This window comes from Rana temporaria, chromosome 11 (assembly GCF_905171775.1).
Source record: "Rana temporaria chromosome 11, aRanTem1.1, whole genome shotgun sequence".
NCBI classification, from domain to species: Eukaryota; Metazoa; Chordata; class Amphibia; order Anura; family Ranidae; genus Rana; species Rana temporaria.
In genome coordinates, this window is record NC_053499.1 from 162,959,721 (window position 1) to 162,982,468 (window position 22,748).

General features: G+C 48.8%; 1 protein-coding gene and 1 non-coding gene across 2 annotated transcripts; both read left to right on the forward strand.

The window, feature by feature from the left end:
- The first annotated feature begins 6,429 nt into the window (after positions 1-6,429).
- Positions 6,430-21,162, forward strand: DPEP1 (dipeptidase 1). The gene is made up of 10 exons (XM_040329633.1): positions 6,430-6,666; positions 9,048-9,174; positions 10,333-10,465; positions 12,818-12,968; positions 13,138-13,207; positions 13,915-14,091; positions 15,074-15,158; positions 15,852-15,927; positions 17,926-18,061; positions 20,704-21,162. Exons 1-10 carry the CDS (start codon positions 6,557-6,559, stop codon positions 20,893-20,895), a joined length of 1,257 nt encoding a protein of 418 aa, XP_040185567.1. The 5' UTR covers positions 6,430-6,556; the 3' UTR covers positions 20,896-21,162.
- Positions 14,441-14,569, forward strand: LOC120918054. The gene has a single exon (XR_005744267.1). It is a non-coding gene; the product is annotated as a small nucleolar RNA SNORA71 (small nucleolar RNA).
- Positions 21,163-22,748: the final 1,586 nt, after the last annotated feature.

Sequence of the window (22,748 nt, forward strand, 5' to 3'; positions counted from 1 at the left end):
TCTTGTTCTTCCTGCTGTTCTTTTTTCCTGACTCCATGGGCCAGACTCTCGTAGAATGGCGTATCTTTGCGGCGGCGTAACGTATCCGATTTACGTTACGCCGCCGCAACTTACACGGGCAAGTGCTGTATTCTCAAAGCACTTGCTCCGTAAGTTGCGGCGGCGTAGCGTAAATCGGCCGGCGTAAGCCCGCATAATTCAAATGTAAAAGGGGGGGGGCGTGTTTTATGTTAAACTACTGTGACCCGACGTGATTGACGTTTTTGCGGAAAGGCGCATGCGCCGTCCGTGGAATTTCCCAGTGTGCATTGCTCCAAAGTACGCCGCAAGGACGTCATTGGTTTCCACATGAACGTAAATGACGTCCAGCCCCATTCACGGACGACTTACGCAAACGACGTAACTTTTTCAAATTTCGACGCGGGAACGACGGCCATACTTAACATTGGCTGCGCCTCATATAGCAGGGGCAACTATACGCCGGGAAAAGCCTAAAGGAAACGTCGTAACTTTACTGCGTCGGCCGCGCGTACGTTCAGGAATTCGCGTATCTAGCTAATTTGCATACTCAACGCGGAAATCGACGGAAGCGCCACCTAGCGGGCAAAAAAAAAATGCAGTTAAGATCCGACGGTGTAAGAGACTTACGCCTGTCGGATCTAATAGATATCTATGCGTAACCTGATTCTAAGAATCAGACGCATAGATACGACGGGTCGGATTAGGACTTACGACGGCGTACATAGCGCTGCACCATCGTAAGTCCTTTAAGAATCTGGGCCCTTATTTTTGTCCAAAGAAAAAGTATCAAAAATGTTCTCTACACCTTAGTGCTCCCTACAACATATCCAGTGCCGTCTTTAACATGGGACAAAAGGGACAGCTGCCTTGGGCCCAGTCATTGTTGTGGCCCACAGCGACTGCCCCTTGAGCCCTGCTCGCCGCAAACAGTTTTTCCAGCATGCACACTGTAACATCTCTGATGTTTCCCTGTACAGAACGAGCGCAGCTGAGCCTTGTTCAAGCAGTTGCGCTCCGTTCTGCAAGACGTCCGCGTCATTTCCGGTGCGCAGACGTTTGCGCTCCAGCGTGGAACGCGGAAGTGCGACTCTGCGTCCTTCCCCGTTTTCCCCGCGAATTCGGGGCTATTTAAACTCCTCAGAGATGGCGGCAGGGTGTTCGGTTATTCTGTCGGATCCCTGCCGCCACTTGAGAAGCACTAACTCCCAGCAGCAAGCCCTGGAACCAGTCCAGTACTCCTCACCTGCCTTTCTCCTCACTTCGGATCTCTATCCCCCTGATCCACAGGCTGCATGCTTGTACCCTACTACACCCAGCCTGAGCCTGACCGGAAATCCACAGCTTCCAGGATTCTTGGACCCCTTCACCTATAAACTACAACCCTCCTCTGGTGTACTACAACGACCAGCAGAACCGCAAGTATCTTGAATTAGATTTGCTTCCTGCATTGTGACCAGATATCTAATACATTTAAGCTGTGGGGATTGTTACTAATGAATGCTGTTCCTTCATGGATCTTTTCTAATCACATACTGAAGGACTGTTTCTATAGTTAATACTACTCTAAATATTGTGAAGTAACAATATGACTGCCAGAGATTAATACTTGCTGCATAGAGACCTATCACATTTATACGGTGTAGCAAAGTTAATACAGTCTGATTACATTTGTTTTGAAGGACTTTAATATAAACCCCATATTTCAGCTTATAGTGGAATAAGCTCATATACTTTAATAACTCAAGTGAGGTTGTGATGATGTAACCCCTAACTTTCTGCTACATAAGAGAGTGCACTGGTGGTTAAACCTGAGAAACCTCTTACTGCTGAGTTCCAATCATACTTGCTATTAATAAAGTGGCAGGAGTGTCACACACACTCCACCATGTGCAGACACTCAACACATGCTCCGCCCTGGGAGTCTAGAGCGTCCTGCCCAATCAGCAGAAGCCCGATGGTAGATGGACAGTGCAAAGGGCCAGTGAGAGCGATTGCCTGGCTCAGAAAGCAGGGTGGCCACAGCCAGTGATGGCAGAGAAGAGGGTGTGGCTCTGGCCTGGCCAAGGGGGTCACCCAAGAAAATGTTTGCCCAGGGTCCAATCAACATTAACGACGGCCATGAACATATCTCTGCATATTAAATTTGAACCCGCAGATTAAAAGTTCTTCATCTTTACTATGGTCCAGATTCTCGTAGATCGACGTATCTTTGTGCGGGCGTAACGGATCCTATTTACATTGCGCCTCCGCAACTTAGACGGCAAGTGCAGTATTCTCAAAGAACTTCGTAAGTTGCGGCGGCATAGCGTAAATAGGCCGGCGTAAGCCCGCCTAATTCAAATTTGGAAGATGTGGGCGTGTGTTATGTAAATGTTATGTGACCCCACGTAAATTACGCTTTTTACGAACGGCGCATGCGCCGTCCGTGGACATATCCCAGTGTGCATTGCTCCAAAGTACGCCGCAAGGACGTATTGGTTTCGACGTGAACGTAAATGACGTCCAGCCCCATTCGCGAACGACTTACGCAAACGACGTAAAATTTTCAAAATTCGCCGCGGGAACGACGTCCATACTTAACATTGTTACGCCACATGTACGTCTCATATAGCAGGGGTAACTTTACGCCGGGAAAAGCCTAATGTAAACGGCGTAACTGTACCACGTCGGCCGGGCGTACGTTCGTGAATTCGCGTATCTAGCTGATTTACATATTCTAGGCGTAAATCAGCGTACACGCCCCTAGCGGCCAGCGTAAATATGCAGTTAAGATCCGACGGCGTAAGAGACTTACGCCGGTCGGATCTAATAGAAATCTATGCGTAACTGATTATAAGAATCAGGCGCATAGATACGACCGGCCGGACTCAGAGATACGCCGGAGTATCTCCTTTGAGAATCTGGGCCATAGTGTTCTAATGTATCCTCAGATTTACCATGATGACTGTTACTGTGTTGATGGATAATGTTATTCTTTTATAGTTTTGATCGTTATTCTTGCTCCTCTTATAACTCTTCTATGTATCTGTATTGGTTTATTGTTTGTTATCATATTTTTGATACAATAAACTGAGACGTTCCAAAGTATTCTGGGAACAAAGGCAAGCAATATTGATTTTCTGGTAAACATACACAACATTTGTGTAAGAATGTCTATCCACCGAGACGGAGCCATACATGGTGGCCAATCCCGGTACGTATATAAGAAAAGGAAGCAAGTATCCCCAGAACAGGAATTGTGGGATTTTTTGAGGCAAACCAAATAAAGAAAATCTAATCAGTATAGTAAAAAATATATATCATTTAACCACTTAAGCCCCGGACCATATTGCTGCCTAAAGACCCAAGGGGTTTTTACAGTTCGGGACTGCGTCGCTTTAAAAGACAATTGCGCAGTCGTGCGACGTGGCTCCCAAACAAAATTGGCGTCCTTTTTTCCCCACAAATAGGGCTTTCTTTTGGTGGTATTTGATCACCTCTGCGGTTTTAATTTTTTGCGCTATAAACAAAAATAGAGCGACAATTTTGAAAAAAATGCAATATTTTTTACTTTTTGCTATAATAAATATCCCCCAAAAACATATATAAAAAAAAATTTTCCTCAGTTTAGGCCGATACGTATTCTTCTACCTATTTTTGGTAAAAAAAAAAACGCAATAATCGTTTATCGGTTGGTTTGCGCAAAATCTATAGCGTTTACAAAATAGGGGATAGTTTTTTTTTTTTTTTTTTTTTTTTTTTTTTTTTACTACTAATGGCGGCGATCAGCGAGTTTTTTCGTGACTGCGACATTATGGCGGACACTTCGGACAATTTTGACAAATTTTTGGGACCATTGTCATTTTCACAGCAAAAAATGCATTTAAATTGCATTCTTTATTGTGAAAATGGCAGTTGCAGTTTGGGAGTTAAACACAGGGGGCGCTGTAACATTTAGGGATCACCTAGTATGTGTTTACTAGTGTAGGGGGGTGTGGCTGTAGGAATGACATCATCGATCGGATCTCCCCTATAAAGGGGATCACCCGATCGATGCGCCGCCACAGTGAAGCACGGGGAAGTCGTGTTTACACACGGCTCTTCCCGTTCTTCAGCTCCGGGGAGCGATCGCCACGGAGCGGCTAAAAGCAAATAGCCGCGCCGTCGTCCCGGATCGCTCCCCGAGCGGACCCGACCTCCGCATGTACCGGGGGGGGGTCCCGATCGGACCCCCCACCCACGTCTAGCAGAGGACGTACAGGTACGTGATTGTGCCTGTCCGTGCCATTCTGCCGACGTATATGTACATGAGGAGGTCGGGAAGTGGTTAATGGCAATGAAAAAGTATATAAATGTAATAAATGGTGTAGGAAACGCCAACAATAGATTTAGCAAAACAATATGCAATAATAGAGTAATGAGCCGAGGATAATGGTCATTGATCCACCCGACGCGTTTCGGGACATATGAATAGTCCCTTCATCAGGGGTATATCCGGAAGGTATGACCATAGCAAATTCTACAAAAACAAACATAATAGAAACCATATATACAAACAACAGAAAAATATTGACATATACATCTACATAGCAACAAAGTAGATACATACAATAGATACAAATAAATAATAAAAATCAGAGTAAATAAGATAAAACCATGAACAGAGGCAGCAAAGGGGATCATCGTTGAGGGCAAGGCTATGGATGGCAACCTACCGACTCAAAGTGAATGAAAATTAAATTGATCATGCGTGTCTCCAAATGCCGCAGCAACAACATGCAATGTAACAGTTAGGGATGCCTCGAGTCACCTCATGCAGGATATAGCTAGGGAAGCTTTTTAGGGAAGTATAACTCCCAATGATATGATCATGCCCCAATATATGCAATGGGATCTAAGGGAAAAGAAAAAAAACACAAAAAATGTATATATAGGCCCAGATTCTCAAAAAAGCGCCTATCTTTAGGCGGGCGTAGCGTATCTCAGATACACTACGGGCCAGATTCACGTAGCTCAGCGGATCTATAGATCCGCTCATTCTACGTGATTTAAGATCCGCTCCCGCAAGTTTAGGAGGCAAGTGGCTAATTCACAAACCACTTACCTCCAAACTTGCGACGGCGGATCCTAAATCCCCCGGCGGAATTCAAATTCCGCGGCTAGGGGAGTGTACTATTTAAATCAGGCGCGTTCCCGCGTCGATTTAAATGCGCATGCGCCGTCCGGGGAATTTCCCGGCGTGCATTGCTCCCACTGACGTCGCTAGGACGTCAGTGGTTGCGACGCTTACGTAAACGACGTCCATCCGTATTCTAGAACGACTTACGCAAACGACGTTACAAAATTTAAATTCGACGCGGGAACGTCGGCTATACTTAACATTGGCTGCGCCTGATGAAAGCAGGGGTAAGTATACGACGGGTACGCCGCTACGGAAACGTCGTAAGAAGACTGCGTCGGGTCCGCGTACGTTCGTGAATTTGCGTATCTCGCTGATTTACATATTATTTATCGTAAATCAGCGGGAACGCCCCCGGCGCCATTTTTAAATCGAAAAAAAGATCCGACAGTGTAACACAGTGTAACACTGTCAGATCTTAGCCCTATCTATGCGTATGTGATTCTATGAACCAGGCGCATAGATAGGACCAGTGTAAGTCAGAGATACGATGGGGGATCAGGAGATATCAGGAGATAATACACCGGAGTATCTCTTTGTGAATCTGGCCCTACGCCGCCGTAACTTAGAGCGGCAGGTCCCGTATTCAGAAACATCTTCCGCTCTAAGTTACGGCGGCGTAGTGTATCTGATACGGCTTAAGCCCGCCTAATTCAAACTAGGCTGGTAAGGGGGCGTGTTGTATGTAAATGTTTTGTGACCCCACGTGAATGACGCTTTTATCGAACGGCGCATGCGTGCGCATGCTCAGTATCACGTCGAATTTTCTAATTTAAACATCTGGTCTCCTTAATTTAGAAAGAATTTAGGATTACTAAGGTTCGCCTGACAGTGACTCGCGCTGGGCATCGCCACTTAGCGAAGGATTGGCTCGGGCGGCTCGGGCTGCTCTAGTCCTTGCAAAGGGAACTGCGTTCCTGCTGTGAAAAAAGTGCAGGAACTCCGTTCCCACGCGTTCCCGCAGGAGTTGAGCCCTGCCTGTGACCCAGAGGAGAAGTGCAGCTGAAAAAGCTCAGGCTGGATTTCTCCTTTAAATATCAATCTAGGGTGGGCCTGTCCTTTAAATGTATTACCTGCCTACAGGTATCAGAAGACAATCCTTTTCCTAATAGGTGTGAATGGCGCCACTGATGGGATTCCAAGGTTTAATCCTTTTTGAGTCATTGATTACCTGAGATGAGTTAATTACAAATCTTCATTCTTCAAGTTACTGATTAATTCTCCTCCCCAGGATATATAACGGTGAGGAGCTGCTCAGCAATCGCCTGCCAGGTGTTGGGGTAACAGGGGGCACCGCTGCTGAGGACGTGGGGGGTCTGGACGGAACTCTTGGAACCTCGGGAAGACTTGAATCTCCATTAGACATCACAATCCGCCATGGCGGTCCGCGGGATTCTGGCACTGCTGCTGTGTTGGTGTGCGGCGGGGGCGCGTTCAGACCGAGCGCAGGCGCTGAGAATAATGGAGCAAGTTCCTGTCATGGATGGGTGAGTGTGAGGCCAAAACTGTCACATGATAAAACCCAGAGTTTAATGGGAGATTATTATCGTTTCATTTTTTTCATTTCAATAGTTTTTATTGACAATTTTTCACAATTAACCCCTTCCATACCGGGGGGCACTTATACACCTTCCCGCCCAGACCAATTTTCAGTTTTCAGCGCTGTTGCACTTTAAATGACAATTGCGCGGTCGTGCTACACTGTACCCAAACAAATTTTTTTATCATTTTGTTCCCACAAATAGAGATTTCTTTTGGTGGTATTTGATCACCTCTGGGATATTTATTTTCTGCAAAAAAAAAAATGACCGAAAATTTAGAAAAAAAAAAACATATTTTTTGTTTCCGTTATAAAACATTGTAAATAAGTATGTTTTCTCCTTCACTAATGGGCACTGATGGTACTGCACTGACTGGCACTGATAAGGTGGCACTGATGGGCACCGATGAGGTGGCACTGATGTGGTGGCATTGAAGATGGGCACCAATATGCGGCACGGATGGGCTCTGATGGGCGGCACGGATAGGTGGCACAGAAGGGCAAAGATAGGCGGCACAGATGGGCAGGGATAGGCGGCACGGATGGGCAGGGATAGGCGGCACGGATGGGCAGGGATAGGTGGCACGGATGGGCAGGGATAGGCGACACGTATGGCCACTGATAGGTGGCATGGATGGCCACTGATAGGCGGCATGGATGGGCATAGATGGGCACTAACTAATGTGTTGTACTAATGGATGCCAATCAGTGCCAAACAATGCCTGCCAATCAGTGATGCCCATTGTGGGCACTGATTGGCATCCATTGTGGCACTGATTGGCATCCATTATGTGTCATCCCTGGTGGTCTAGGGTGGCATACCTTTGATTTAAATCCCTGGTGATCTAGTGGAATCCCTGGTGGTCCAGTGGGCATCCCTTGTGGTCCAGTGGGCATCCTCAGGGGGGGCTGTGCTGATAATCGATCAGCACAAACCCCCCCTGTCAGAGGAGCAGCCGATCGGCTCTCCTCTACTCGCGTCTGACAGACGCAAATGAGGAAAAGCCGAATACCGGCTTTTGCTGTTTACATCGTGATCAGCCGTGATTGGACACGGCTGATCACGTGGTAAAGAGCCTCCGTGAGAGACTCTTTACCTTGATCGGTGTTGCGGGGTGTCAGACTGACACCCTGCAACAACGATCGCCGCGAGGCGCGCCCCCGGGGGCGCACAGCGGCTCAGAATCCTGAGGACGTCATATGACGTCCGGTCAGGATTCTACAACCACTTTGCCGCCGTCAATCTGTCATTGGCGGGCAGCAAGTGGTTAAAGCCCTGTACAGACCGATGGACCGTTTTTATCGGACAAACCGATCGTGTGTGGGCCCCATCGGTTTGTTTTCCATCGGTGAAAAAAATAGAACATGTTTTAATTTTTTCCTGTGGATAAAAAAACGATAGAAAAAAACGTTGTGAGAAAAGATCTTCTGTGTGGAAGTCCATCGGTCAGAAATCCGCGCATGCTCAGAATCAAGTCGACGCATGCTCGGAAGCCTTGAACTTCATTTTTCTCTGCACGTCGTAGTGTTTTACGTCACCGCGTTTGGACGCGGTCGGATTTTTGACTGATGGTGTGTGGGTAAGACTGATAAAAGTCAGCTTCATCGGATACCCCCAAAAAAAAAAAAAACACCACCTGCCACTGCCCACTACACCACAACTGTGTGCGGTTGCAGGGCGGTTGCAGCGAGGCCCCAGTCACTAGTTTGAGTTTAGTTGGGTGAATGGGGGGCGGTAACTACTGCTGCCTGCACAGCCAAGATCATAGGTGTGCGCACCCCAAAGCTCAAACACACACTACCGATCGCTCACTGTGTTCATTCAGAAAGGGAAGGGGTCAGTAAATGACATATTTATCAGCCCCTTCCCTCATTCATCCTAAAACATCCCCGCAGCAACAGTCATCTGGAGAGGAGAGGAGGGAAGCCAGCAGCGGTGTGGGGGGAAGGGGGGGGGAGCCAGGACAGTAGGGGAATCTATGCTGCACATGGTGATTAGGGTGTGCCTGGGCACACCTGACACACCCTGTGCTCACGCCTATGACCAAGATCTGATCTTCTACTGCAGCAGCAGCACAGCTGGGTGACCCTGAAGGGTCAGCAGGGCACTAATGAAGTCATCCTTCTGCTCACTCTGCTTTCTCCCCCTGTTAGCTTCTTCACTGTCAGCAGCACATGTGCAGTCTGTAGAACCTGATTAGCTCAGTGCCATCCTCCTCCTCCTCCTCCCAGTCTAAGCTCTGCTGTACAGGGGGGGGGGGGAGACAGGAGACAAATTCATCAGAAGAAGAGATATAAATCTAACAGATCTTTCCTTTCCCTCCACAGACACAACGATCTCCCCTGGCAGTTCCTGGAAAAGTTCAACGACCAGCTGAGTAAAGTGGACCTGAATACCCTGAACAGCACCCACACCAACATCCCCAAACTGAGAGAGGGGCGGGTGGGCGGCCAGGTGAGGTGGTGCCGGGGGGGGGGGGGGGGATATAGTGGGCGGCCAGGTGAGGTGGTGCCGGGGGGGGGGGGGGGGGGGGGGGGATGGTGGGCGGCCAGGTGAGGTGGTGCCGGGAGGGATGGGGGGCGGGTGGGCATCCAGGTGAGGGGGTGCTGGGGAGGATGGTGGGCGGCCAGGTGAGGTGGTGCCGGGGGGGTGAGGGGCCTGTGATCATTCAGGTGGGGGGGTGCCAGGGGGAAAGGGGGCTGATGGGCGGCCAGGTGAGGGGGTTCCGGGGGGATAGGGGTGGGTGGTTGCTCAGGTAAGGGGGTTCCGGGGGTATGGGGAGCGGGTGGGCAGCCAGGTGAGGGGGTTCTGGGGGGGATAGGGGGCGGGTGGTTGCTCAGGTGAGGGGGTTCTGGGGGGGATAGGGGGCGGGTGGGCAGCCAGGTGAGGGGGTTCTGGGGGGGATAGGGGGCGGGTGGGCGGCCAGGTGAGGGGGTTCCGGGGGGGATAGGTGGCGGGTGGTTGCTCAGGTAAGGGGGTGCCGGGGGGATAGGGAGCGGGTGGGCAGCCAGGTGAGGGGGTTCTGGGGGGGATAGGGGGCGGGTGGGCGCTCAGGTAAGGGGGTTTCCCAGGGGGGATGGGGGGCGGGTGGGCGGCCAGGTGAGGGAGTGCTGGGGGGATAGGGGGCAGATGGGTGCTCAGGTGAGGTGGTGCCAGGGGGATGGGGGGCGTATGGGCGGCCAGGTGAGGGGGTGCCAGGGGGCAGATGGGTGCTCAGGTAAGGGGGTGCCGGAGGAGATGGGGGGGGCGGGTGGGCGCTCAGGTGTGGGGGTGCTGGGGGGGATAGGGGGCAGATGGGTGCTCAGGTAAGGGGGGTGCCGGAGATGGTGGGGCGGGTGGGCGCTCAGGTGTGGGGGTGCTGGGGGGGATAGGGGGCGGGTGGGCACTCAGGTAAGGGGGTGCCGGGGGGGAATGGGGGGCGGGTGGGCAGTCAGGTGAGGTAGTGCCGGGGGGGATGTGGGGTGGGTTATATAGGGAGGTGAGGGGCAGAGGAGCTGGGCCAGCACAGAAATGTGAATAGGATGCCGCTTGTTTCTTTTCTATGCTTTAAACTCCAAACTTTTCACAAACAAAAACAATACAAAGTTTCATTTCTCTTTCCATGTTTTGTAGTTTTGGGCGGCGTATGTCCCGTGTGACACGCAGGGGAAGGACGCCGTGAGAAGGACATTGGAGCAGATCGACGTCGTCCATGGCATGTGTGAGAAATACCCCGGGGACTTCGTGTGTGTCGGCAGCTCGACAGGTGAGGGGATCCGGGGGAAATGGTGACAGCCGGCTCCTTTATTTACATTAAAGAGAACCTGTTATAAGGGATGTGATGGCTGCCATTGCTGACAGGATTTCTGGCAGGATCATCGGGTATTTTTGTTGCACTTATTAAGCAGATATAACGATAGGTTGCCTATTGCATTGGGGTGTGTACCTCAAAGCTGAAACACACGTGTGTATGTATGCCAAAGGTGTCCGTAGGGCAGTGGATGGTGTCAGTAGTTTTTATTTTTATTATTTAATTTTTTTATTATTAAAAAAATAAAAAGTTAACAATTTTTTTTTTAAAACCCTGTTAGGGGACTTTGCTGAAATATTGGCTGCTTGAACAGGGGGAATCTGCACCACACAGGGTGATAAAGGTGTGCCCAGGCACACCAGGCACACCTTGTGCGCATACCTATGGATATACTGTAACAACGCTTCCATCTGTATCTTTAACAGACCAATATAAGAGTTGGGGCAGCCTGGGGAGGTAAAAACAGGCGGGTTATCTGTGGTTTTACCATCCTCCAGTCACCCACCCAAAGCAGCTGTCTTTCCTTGTGTGTTCAGTGGAGAGGGGAGGGGCCTAGTGTCGGGGCAACCTGGGAGGTAAAAACTTAGCTGTGGTTTTACCATCCTCCAGTCACCCACCCAATGCAGGTCTCTTTCCCCGTGTGTTCGGTGGAGAGGGGAGGGGCCTCCGATCTGTGGCGCTAACCGGCTTCAGTGTACAAGTAAATTGTCTACTTGTACACTGAAGATATAAGCCGATTGGCTGCACGGATTGGAGGCCCCTCCCCTCTCCACTGAACACAGGGGGAACGAGACCTGCTAGGATCTGAGTCGCGGTCATGTTTTCTTAGTGCCAAAATCAGTCCAGATTCCAGAGACAAAAGCAAAATCGCAGGATTTTGAGTGGGACGAGGGTCCAATTATCGGGATTGTCCCGGGAAAATCGGGACTGTTGGCAAGTATGCTGTGAACTCCGTAACTCCACCTCACCAACAGGCACTGACTCCTTCCTGCTCCTTTTCCAGTCTCCCTTGCAAGCGGGTAAACCTGTTTGGTACCAACCTCTATAAAATTTGGGTTTGGAGGCTTTTTCCCACACAAAGTCTCTCTAAACCTCCGAATTCCGTGTCCCGGGTGAGAATTTCCAATGCTGAGAGAATTGCCAATCCTTTCCCCTCCAGCCAGACTACTCAGCTATCATTATGCAATCTCCTATTTACAGTATCAATAAGTCCTTGGACTTCCATTATACACTGACTAATGTTTTCATTGTACATTGACTAATGTTAATTATCGGGATTGTCCCGGGAAAATCAGGACTGTTGGCAAGTATGCTGTGAACTCCGTCACTCCACCTCACCAACAGGTACTGACTCCTTCCTGCTCCTTTTCCAGTCTCCCTTGCAAGCGGGTAAACCTGTTTGGTACCAACGTCTATAAAATTTGGGTTTGGAGACTTTTTCCCACCCAAAGTCTCTCTGAACCTCCGGATTCCGGGTCCCGCATGAGAATTTCCAATGCTGACAGAATTGCCAATCCTCTCCTCTCCAGCCAGACCACTCAGGAACCCCTTACCTTGCATTACCTTGCATGGGTAAGAGCCAGATACCCGCTGCCCAGTACCCATCCCTGGCGTCCTGTACAAAGCCCCCATTGGTCCAAGCTGGACCAATGTAACCAGATAATAATTGCCATAGCTGGAATTCAGCTTTGAAGTCTACGTCTAGGAAAATATTCATATCCAGTGGATGGTTGACTTGAGTTGCTTATCCTCAGATCTACATTGTGGAGACGACTATTGATAACCCACGATAACGATTTGGTGAAAGGGATTGTCCGTATAGCAGAAGATTCATTGCCTCTCATGATCTGCGATGGGTTTCCACTCCGGAAATACAAATCACTTTTTCAGCTATCATTATACAATCGCCTATTTATCAATAATTCCTTGAACTTCCATTGTACATTGACTAATGTTAATTATCGGGATTGTCCCGGGAAAATCGGGACTGTTGGCAAGTATGCTGTGAACTCCGTCACTCCACCTCACCAACAGTTACTGACTCCTTCCTGCTCCTTTTCAAGTCTCCCTTGCAAGCGGGTAAACCTGTTTGGTACCAACGTCTATAAAAATTTGGGTTTGGAGGCTTTTTCCCACACAAGGTCTCTCTGAACCTCTGAATTCCGCGTCCCGCATGAGAATTTCCAATGCTGAGAGAATTGCCAATCCTCTCCTCTCCAGCCAGACTACTCAGCTATCATTATACAATCGCCTATTTACAGTCCTTGGACTTCCATTGTACATTGACTAATGTTTTTTCTTTGCTAGCGATCCTTGAGGCCTTCCAAGCTAAGAAGGTGGCCAGTCTGATTGGTGTGGAAGGAGGACATTCGATCGACAGCAGTCTGGGGGTCCTACGCACCTTCTACCACCTGGGGGTGCGTTATATGACCTTGTCGCACAGCTGTAACACACCGTGGTAAGATCAATATACGGGGGTGATAAAGGGGCGGGGCAGTGTGGTGCTACTGGCAGAGCATGCTGGGAGCTCCCGGCTTCTCCATCCCTGAAGGGCAGCAGGTCCTCCATAAGTGATGTCTGAATTGTTGATTATTAATAAACCCGTCTTGGTTATTCTGTCTGCTCAGGGTGGACAACTGGCTTGTGGATGATAAACTGGATCCAGCAAAAAGCAACGGACTCTCCAACTTTGGAAAGGTAAGAATGAGACAATACAGAACACAAAGAAGTAAAAATAAGGGTGGCCAAGGGACTATTGATGGAGGATAAACAAATATAAATACTTTATATAAAAGCAAATTCATACACAGTTTTTATTACATAAAAAAAGTTTAAAAACAGAGGAATGCAATAAACATCGTTATGCAGATTACGCCCTTGCTTCCTCGGGGGGTTACAGATCTCAACACATTTCGTGAATGGGTTAAGTGTTGGGCCAATCTTACATGGGCAATCTTTACACTGGTGACCAATTTCCAGCGCCAGGATCTCTGAGACTGCCCGTCAATCTCTATGTGTTACACAGTTATCATTTTTTTCTTTCTTTGCAAAGAATTTTGTTATTTTGTTTTTATCGGAGGTTTAGAAACTGGCAGTAGGACAGCTGGCCCACCAACATTCATAGAAACAGCTCTCTATCTCTCTGTATTGCTTCACTGATTAAGTGTGCTGAACTTTGTGTTACATAGAAGAAGTCCTCATTATAACAAATTTTCATTTTTAAACACCAAATTCAATTGTCATTGAAAATGCGAGAGCGCTGAAAGCTGAAAATTGGTCTGGGAAGGAAGGGTGCGAAAGTGCCCCCCGGTATTGAAGGGGTTAAAAGATAGTCATCTACTAAAATGTGAATTTCAAAAAAGAATAGAAATGATGTTCTTCATAGACTCCTCTCCTCCCGGCAGAGTGTCGTTCTGGAGATGAACCGCCTGGGGATGATCATAGACTTGGCCCACGTCTCGGTGAAGACCATGAAAGATGCTCTGGAGGTCTCGAAGGCGCCTGTGATATTCAGCCACTCGTCCGCCTACGCGTTGTGCAATAGCAGTCGGAACGTGCCGGACGACGTCCTCAGGATTGTGGTACGTAGGAGGAGCGGAGCTGCAGATTCAATCGATATCTCATGAGAACTTCCCTGGGTGGTCCACATCAACCTCAGTCCTCAAGTACTCCCAGCAGGCCATGTTTTGGGAACAACCTCAGTCCTCAAGTACTCCCAGCAGGCCATGTTTTGGGAACAACCCGATTTAAAGCACCTGTGCAAGATAAAGGAAAACCTGCAAACATGGCCTGTTGGGGGTACTTGAGGGCCGAGGTTGAAAACCACTGATCCTATATGTAACGTCAAGTAGAAAGAACCCTTTTCTGTTCCCGTTGATTGTGTACCTGATGGGCGGCCCCTCTTCCGCCGCCGATAAAAGTGATCTTGCGACCTGCATCGAAAGTGCTTGTGGTACGGTTTGTGTCCCGGTCATTGATACTGCAGGAATAGTAGCCTTTGAAAGCATTTCCCGTGTTTGGGGTTTATTTGTAACTTTCAAACCCTGAGGCTTTTCCACACTAAGCGCATTGGGCAGTATATCGGTTCAGAAACGGCGCCCTTTGTGTAATTATCGACCGTAAAAGTCGTAATATTGGTCTTTTTGCTTTATCACAAAGTTTTCAGATAGATTCAGAAACATCATATTCATCAAAAAAAAAAAAAAAAAGTGATCTTGTGGCGAATCCGCCGCAGAGACCACTTTTATCGTGAACCGGACCGTTTACTGAAGATGAGGATACCGGGGGTTGTGGTAGCTAGCTGCTGCCATAACAAAGTGCCGGCGTATATCGGCGTGAGCCGGTCCGGAAGTGGTTTTAGCGCCTTTTTGCGCTCATATAAGCGTTGTGTAGAATAGATAACGAGCCTGTATACACTTTTCTGTAATCATGCTATAAAAGGTGGAGTTCTCCTTTAAGATCGCTCAGCACTTTTCAGATTATGGTAATGATTTCCCCAATTGCACTAAATGGAAAAAAAGTTTTAATGACCACATTTTATATTTATTCTTTTTTGTTAATTAGAAAGAGAAGGAAGGTTTGGTGATGGTGAATTTCTTCAATGATTACGTCACATGCAGCAAGAAAGCCAACATATCGGACGTTGCTGGTAAGTGAGGGTTGAGTTTGGGGTAAAAAAATAAATAAAATCTCCCAATGCCGGGGCTCAGCACCCCCATTCCCCGCCCCCCCCCCGACTTTGGATGTGTGTGCGTCCCCTGGCAGTAGAGTTGCCACCTTTTCTTCAAGCCAGTATAGGTTTAAGAGAGGGGGGCACTGAGGGTGGGGATTTATTATGTGGGGGAGGGGAGAAGGGAAGAGAAAGGGAAAGAAAGGGGAAGAGAAATTAAATATATATATCTTTTTTGGGGGGTTCATGAGTGTGGAAGGGGGATGGGAGGAAGGGGAGGATATAAAAAGGGGGGGGGAATACACCTGTGAGATTGTCGAATAGTGTTCATTTTGGCTGAATGAATGCGATTTTGTTTTTCTATAAGTGTTTGTAGATCTCTATCCATCTGTGTTAACAAGAAATATGGATCAAAGAAAAACATATTTATTAAAAAGAACAATAACCCCAAAAAAAAAAAAAAGGATGGGTAATGGTATGGATAAGACAAACTTGAATTTTAGGGTGAACCTCCGCTTTAACTTCCAGAAAGGTGTGCAGACAATTGGTACTTGTGTGTTCTCCAGGAGATAAAGTGCGTCTCGAGAGATAGGAATCTGTCTGAACATTTTGTGAAATGTCGTCGATGTAGCGCAGCTCTCTGAGTTTTTTTCTTATCTCTCATGTCTGCAGATCATTTTGATCACATTAAGAAGATTGCTGGTTATAAGTCGGTCGGCTTCGGAGGGGATTACGATGGGGTGCCCAGGTAAGTGCCGACATCATCAAATTCCAAAGATTTGTATTACCAAAATAACCAGGAGCGTTCTGCTGTTTAGTCTGCAACAGAGATCCAGAGAGATGATCTCCGAGTTCTCCGGAACACTTCCACAGATCATTCCACTGAACAAGGCAGTCCTTGGCTTTTGGCAATATCTTAAAAAATGAAATAAAAGTAAAGAGATACTTAAAGTTACAATTTTTTTTTTTAACCACTTCAGCCCTGGAAGAATTGGCTGCCCAGTGCGATTCGGCACTGCTTCGCTTTAACTGACAATTGCGCGGTCGTGAGACGTGGCACCCAAACAAAATTGGCGTAATTTTTTTCCCACAAATATAACTTTCTTTTGGTGGTATTTGATCACCTCTGCGGTTTTTATTTTTTGCGCTATAAACTAAAAAAAGCATCCCCCGCCCGCCACTTACCTGTCTCGGTCGGTCGCGGCAATGTCCTCCACGCTCCTCGCTGTCTTCTCCTGTCCCCTGCTATGATTGGACGGGATCACAGCGCCTGTCGTTTCAGCAAATCGGGTGACAGGTAATAGACCCGAGCACCCCGATTGGCTGAGAGGTGGTTCAGTGTTAGGAACGCGAATATTCATTGGCTTTCCTAACACAACGCTGAGTGAACTGCCAGGACCCAGCATGGCGCCCGCCGTTCACCTTTTTGGATGCCGACGGCTCTAATCGGGTGCTTCCAAAAAAACACCCCCCGGTGCTGTAATTCAGGTGCCCGGCGCTCGAAAAGGGGCCGGACACATGAATAGGGGGCGGCAGCAGCGACCATAGATAGATCTATCTATGGTGATAGACGGGTGGCAGGAGAGAGGGGGCGGCGCCCGTGCGCCCTTTATGGACGCACCACCACTGGTGAAAACATCTTTTTATAAAATCGGAAGTGAGGTGGTTGGAGTTTCTGACGAGTTGGCCAATATGACAGAACACCGGTACCAAAGCTAAAAGGATTAGCCTAAAAGCCAGGCATTAGTATTTTCAGAAGATTGTTTAAAAAGCAAAATGTCACACTTTGTTCAGGTTGTGCAATCTGCATCCTACCTCTTCAATATTTAATATCATTGGGGTAGATTCAATAAGCAATTGCCTCTGCGTAACCATAGTTACGCAGCGTAATTGCTTACTTGCGCCGGCGTATCAAATGCTCCCGATTCAGGAACCTCGATACGCCGACTGCAGCCTAAGATATGACTGGCATAAGGCTCCTTATGCCGTCATATCTTAGGCTGCATTCTTACGCAGGCCGCTAGGTGGCGTTCCCGTTGTGGTCAGCGTATAGTATGCAAATTGCATACTAACGCCGATTCACAACCCTACGCAAGCCCTGCGTACGCAGTTTACATCGTTTGCGTACGTCGGTTTTTGTGTAAGGCTGCCCCTGCTATCAGGGGCAGCCAATGCTACGTATACCCGTCGTTCCCGCGTCGCAAATTTAAAATTTAACGTCGTTTGCGTAAGTGAATCGTGAATGACGCTGGACGCCATTCACGTTCACTTTGAAGCAAATGACGTCCTTGCGACGTCATTTGCCGCAATGCACGTCGGGAAAGTTTCCCGACGGAGCATGCGCACTACGCTCGGCGCGGGAACGCGCCTAATTTAAATGATCCACGCCCCCTATGGGATCATTTAAATTGCGCGCGCTTACGCCGGGCATTTTGCCGGAGCGCCCACGCAATTTACGGAGCTACTGCTTCCTGAATCAAGGGTAGCGCAGGTAATTTACGGAGGCGCAGCGGCAAAACGGTGCGCTGCGCCTCCGTAAAAACTGCGCAAATCTACCTGAATCTACCCCATTGTCGGATGGAAGGTGTGTCTGTGATCTGCTCTAAAATGAACTAGAAAAAAAGAAGCTGATGGGAAACGGGAATCTCTGATCAATAGCAGGCGATGGATCTACTTGTATAGAATACAATGCGGCCAACGTTGTCGCTCCAGTCCGAGAGTAACCAAAGAATTTTCCTCTCCTCAGGGTGCCGGAGGGGCTGGAAGACGTGTCCAAATACCCCGACCTTGTAGCTGAACTGCTAAGTAGAGGATGGACGGAGGAGGAACTGAAGGCCGCGCTGGCAAACAACTTTATAAGAGTATTTCAGGAGGTGGAAGCGGTCAGTGTCTGAATTATAACATCTCAATGACAAGTAGCAACTACAAAAAAACAAACAAGATTCAGAAACACATAAAAAGGGAGATAAAATTGTATCGCTAACATAGGAGGGCATTATAATGCCAATGGGCATCTTGCTGGACATCCGATCCCAAAACCACCAGCAGCATTAATATGGAGATGACCTCATTTGCTGCGATAATGTCCTGCACTCTTCTTGGAAGACGCTCGGGGGAATTTTGCATCTACTCAGCCAAAAGAGCATTTGAGAAGTCAGACCCGATTCCCAATTGCAACGTAATTTTTACCATTTAAGTTACACCGCCGCAAAATCTCTACCTAAGTGCCCGATCCACAAAGCACTTACCTAGAAATTTTGAGCGGTGTAACTTAAATCCGTCCGGCGTAAGGCGTAATGTAATGGGGCGAGTCCCATTTAAATTAGGCGCGCTCCCGCGCCAGACATACTGCACATGCTCCCGACGCGATTTTCCCGACGTGCTTTGCGCGGTTTTACGTTACGCCAAGTTTTGTGAATCACGCCGGGTAAAAAAACTTGCGGCGGGAAAAAAAAAAAAATTTAAAAAGAAATTTGACAGCGTCGCGGGAAAGAAGGGTCTACTTTTACATGGTGTACTAACTTTACACTTTGTAAAAGCAGCCCTAATTTTGCGACGTCAAACTAATACTTACGGAGAAAAAACGAAGCGTAAAAGCTTCGTGGATCTCCGTAAGTGCTAATTTGCATACCCGAAGCGGCATTTCGACGAGAAATGCCCCCAGCGGCGGCCGCGGTACTGCATCCTAAGATCCGACAGTGTAAAACTATTACACCTGCCGGATCTTAGGGATATCTATGCGTAACTGATTCTGTGAATCAGCCGCATAGATAGAAACAGAGATACGACGGCGTATCCCTTTTGTGGATTAGGCCCCATGTCTTTATGGAGCTGGTTTTGTAGACGGGGGCACAGTCAGGGTAGAACAGAAAAGGACCTTCCCCAAACTGTTCACCAAGGTAGGAAGCGCACAATTAAAGAGGAATTAAAATCTCTTAAAGGGGTTGTAAAGATAAATGTTTCTTCACCTTAGTGCATCCTATGTATTAAGGTGAAAAAACAGTCGACAGTATCGCCCCCCCCCCCCCCCCCCCCCCAGTTTTACTTACCTGACCCCTCGTAAGTACTGCGCACGCCCCCATCATCCTCCTCGGTTCTCAGCCTGGCCATTGATTGGCTACACTGGATGGATTGAAAGCAGCGCAGCCATCAACCACATCCAATGACGCGGTGCACCAGGGGGGCGGGGCCGAGTGATACTATGGCGATGGCCACCACTGTATCACGGGAGCGCGCCCACAAGAGCTTTCCACCATGCAAGATTTGTATTACAAAAATAACCAGGAACATTCTGCTGTTTAGTCTGCAACAGAGATCCAGAGAGATGATCTCCGAGTTCTCCGGAACACTTCCACAGATCATTCCACTGAACAAGGCAGTCCTTGGCTTTTGGACAGCAATATCTTAAAAAATGTAATAAAGAGATACTTAAAGTTACCATTTTTTTTAACCACTTCAGCCCTGGAAGAATTGGCTGGCCACTGCGATTCGGCACTGCGTCGATTTAACTGACAATTGCGCGGTCTTGCGACGTGCCACCCAAACAAAATTGACGTCCCTGTAGCTTGGGCGTGCCGGGAGCCGAAGCACTTTACAGGGGGCGGGGCATATGTGGCCTTTCCGGTTACTTGGAGTGCTCGGAATGATTGGCAGCAGCTCCGGCCAACCCAGGAGCCTCTCATCACACCGCCTATGGGAGAGCCGACACACGCAGAGGGGGCGGGACAGACAGGAGACTGCTCCATGCGCACTGGACAGAATTAATTAGTGGAGCCGAGTGCCGGAACATGTTCTGGTACTAGGCTCCGCTGTGGTACCCAGCCCGGGGGCAGTGGGAGGTATGCGCTCTTACCAGTTGCCAGCGGAGAGAGCAAGCGGGATGGGGAACTGCAGCACCCATTACATGCGCTCCGCCTCTGGACACAGACAAGGAGGAGGGGAGCACTTTGGAGCTTCGGCGCCCCCACCTCTGCGGTGCCTGGGTGCGCAGCACCCCGTGCACCCTGCCTAGGATCGACCCTGGAGGGTCGGATGAAGGTGGACCGTAGAGTCCGTTTTCATCCGATCTGCCAGACGGATGGAAAATAGGGTTTCCATCGGTCTCACTTTGGCAGATCGGATGTCAGCGGGCACGTCACCGCGGACATCCGTCACTCCATAGAGCTGCGCGGAGCGTCTGTTCAGGTCCGCCTAAAAAGCTGACAACTGAACGGTCCACCCGTGTGAAAGGGGCCTTACACATTCTGACGGGTCGCCTAATCTGACGAAACACCGGCAAGGTTTTTATTTGCAGTCTGAACTCCTTTGGGGTGATTTCCTGTCCTGACAGGAAGTGAAGGGAAATCTCTCCAGCGGTTACACAGACTGCAAAAAAAAATAAAAAATCTCAACTTTTTCCAAATTTTTTAAACTAGAGAAAAAAAGTTCTGTCTGAAGTTTTTCTTAAGTTATGTATTTCTTTTTAACCCTTCATTGAGAAATGTCTAAAACCAACCAATCACTCGTGTTCTTTTATTTTTTTTAGACAAGTGCTAGATTGCATGCGGAGATCCCCAAAGATGAGCCCATTGCATACGATGAGATAAAGAGCGATTGTCGCACTGGCTGGGGCTATGGTGTCCCCGCCGATAAAACCCCACCTAACGCAGCGGACCGCCAGCTCTTGGGACAAGGAATTCTTCTTCTCCTCTGCCTGCTATTTGCACCATTTCTGTGAAGGGCGGTCTTCATCCCGGAGCACAAAAACACCGATCTTGTATGGACAACGGGCGCAATGCGAAGAAAAGGAACCCGATAAAGGAGGCCGCGACTACTGTACCCCCTCCGCTATTGACGATAAAGGATGCCGCGACTACCGTACCCCCTCCGCTATCCACTTTTATTATTTAAAGTTTGGGTTCAAATACAATAAAAGTCATTCTATATAAAAAAAAATGCGTTATGCCGCGTACACACCACCATTTTTAATGGTCTAGAAAAAAAAGACATTTTTTTCAACCCGATTATTGTTAAGCCGGCGTTGCCTACACACGATCGTGAAATAAAAATGATCTAGCAAAGCGCGGTCACGTACGACGGCACTATAAAGGGGAGGTTCCATACGGATGGCGCCACCCTTTGGGCTGCTTTTGCCGATTTCGTGTTAGTAAAAGACGATTCGCGCTTTTCTGTCTGTTACAGTGTGATGAATGTGCGATCTCCATTACAAACGAGCGCTCCCGTCTCATAACTTACTTCTGAGCATGCGTGTTTTTTTCCCCCCCATCGTTAAAGCCCACACACGACCGTTTTTCACGACATGAAAAATGACGCGAAAAAATCGAGCATTTTTTTTTCATTTTTAATGCCCATTTTTCATGTCATGCAAAATGCTCCGGAGCCCACACACCATCGTTTTTAATGACATAAAAATATTTTTTTTTTAATTTTTCGTGTCCTGAAAAATGGTCGTGTGTACGCGGCATTAGACTTACAGGGCTGTTCTAGGAACACAAGAGGCAAGAAAACTGGAGGTGATGCTCAGTAACCCAATGGGAAGCGACTTGTTTCTCAAGCTTGAACACAAAAAACATCTGATTGGGGGGAGAAGAGTCTGTGCAGGCCATTGGGGGGAGGGGAGAAGAGTCTGTGCAGACCATGGGGGGGGAGAAGAGTCTGTACAGACCATGGGGGGGGGGGAGAAGAGTCTGTGCAGACCATGGGGGGGGGAGAAGAGTCTGTACAGACCATGTGGGGGGAGAAGAGTCTGTACAGACCATGGGGGGGGAGAAGAGTCTGTACAGACCATGGGGGGGGAGAAGAGTCTGTGCAGACCATGTGGGGGGAGAAGAGTCTGTGCAGACCATGGGGGGGGGAGAAGAGTCTGTACAGACCATGTGGGGGGAGAAGAGTCTGTGCAGACCATGTGGGGGGAGAAGAGTCTGTACAGACCATGTGGGGGGAGGAGAGAAGAGTCTGTGCAGACCATGGGGGGAGAAGAGTCTGTGCAGACCATGGGGGGGAGAAGAGTCTGTGCAGACCATGGGGGGGGAGAAGAGTCTGTGCAGACCATGTGGGGGGAGAAGAGTCTGTACAGACCATGTGGGGGGAGAAGAGTCTGTACAGACCATGTGGGGGGAGGAGAGAAGAGTCTGTGCAGACCATGGGGGGGGAAGAAGAGTCTGTGCAAACCATGGGGGGGGAAGAAGAGTCTGTGCAAACCATGGGGGGGAGTAGAGTCTGTGCAAACCATGGGGGGGAGAAGAGTCTGTGCAGACCATGGGGGGGGGGAAGAAGAGTCTGTGCAAACCATGGGGGGGAGAAGAGTCTGTGCAGACCATGGGGGGGGGAGAAGAGTCTGTGCAAACCATGGGGGGGGGAGAAGAGTCTGTGCAAACCATGGGGGGGAGAAGAGTCTGTGCAGACCATTGGGGGGGGGGGGGGGGGGGGGGAGAGGAGAGTCTGTACAGACCATGTGGGGGGAGAAGAGTCTGTGCAGACCATGGGGGGGAGAAGAGTCTGTGCAGACCATGTGGGGGGAGAAGAGTCTGTACAGACCATGGGGGGGGAGAAGAGTCTGTGCAGACCATG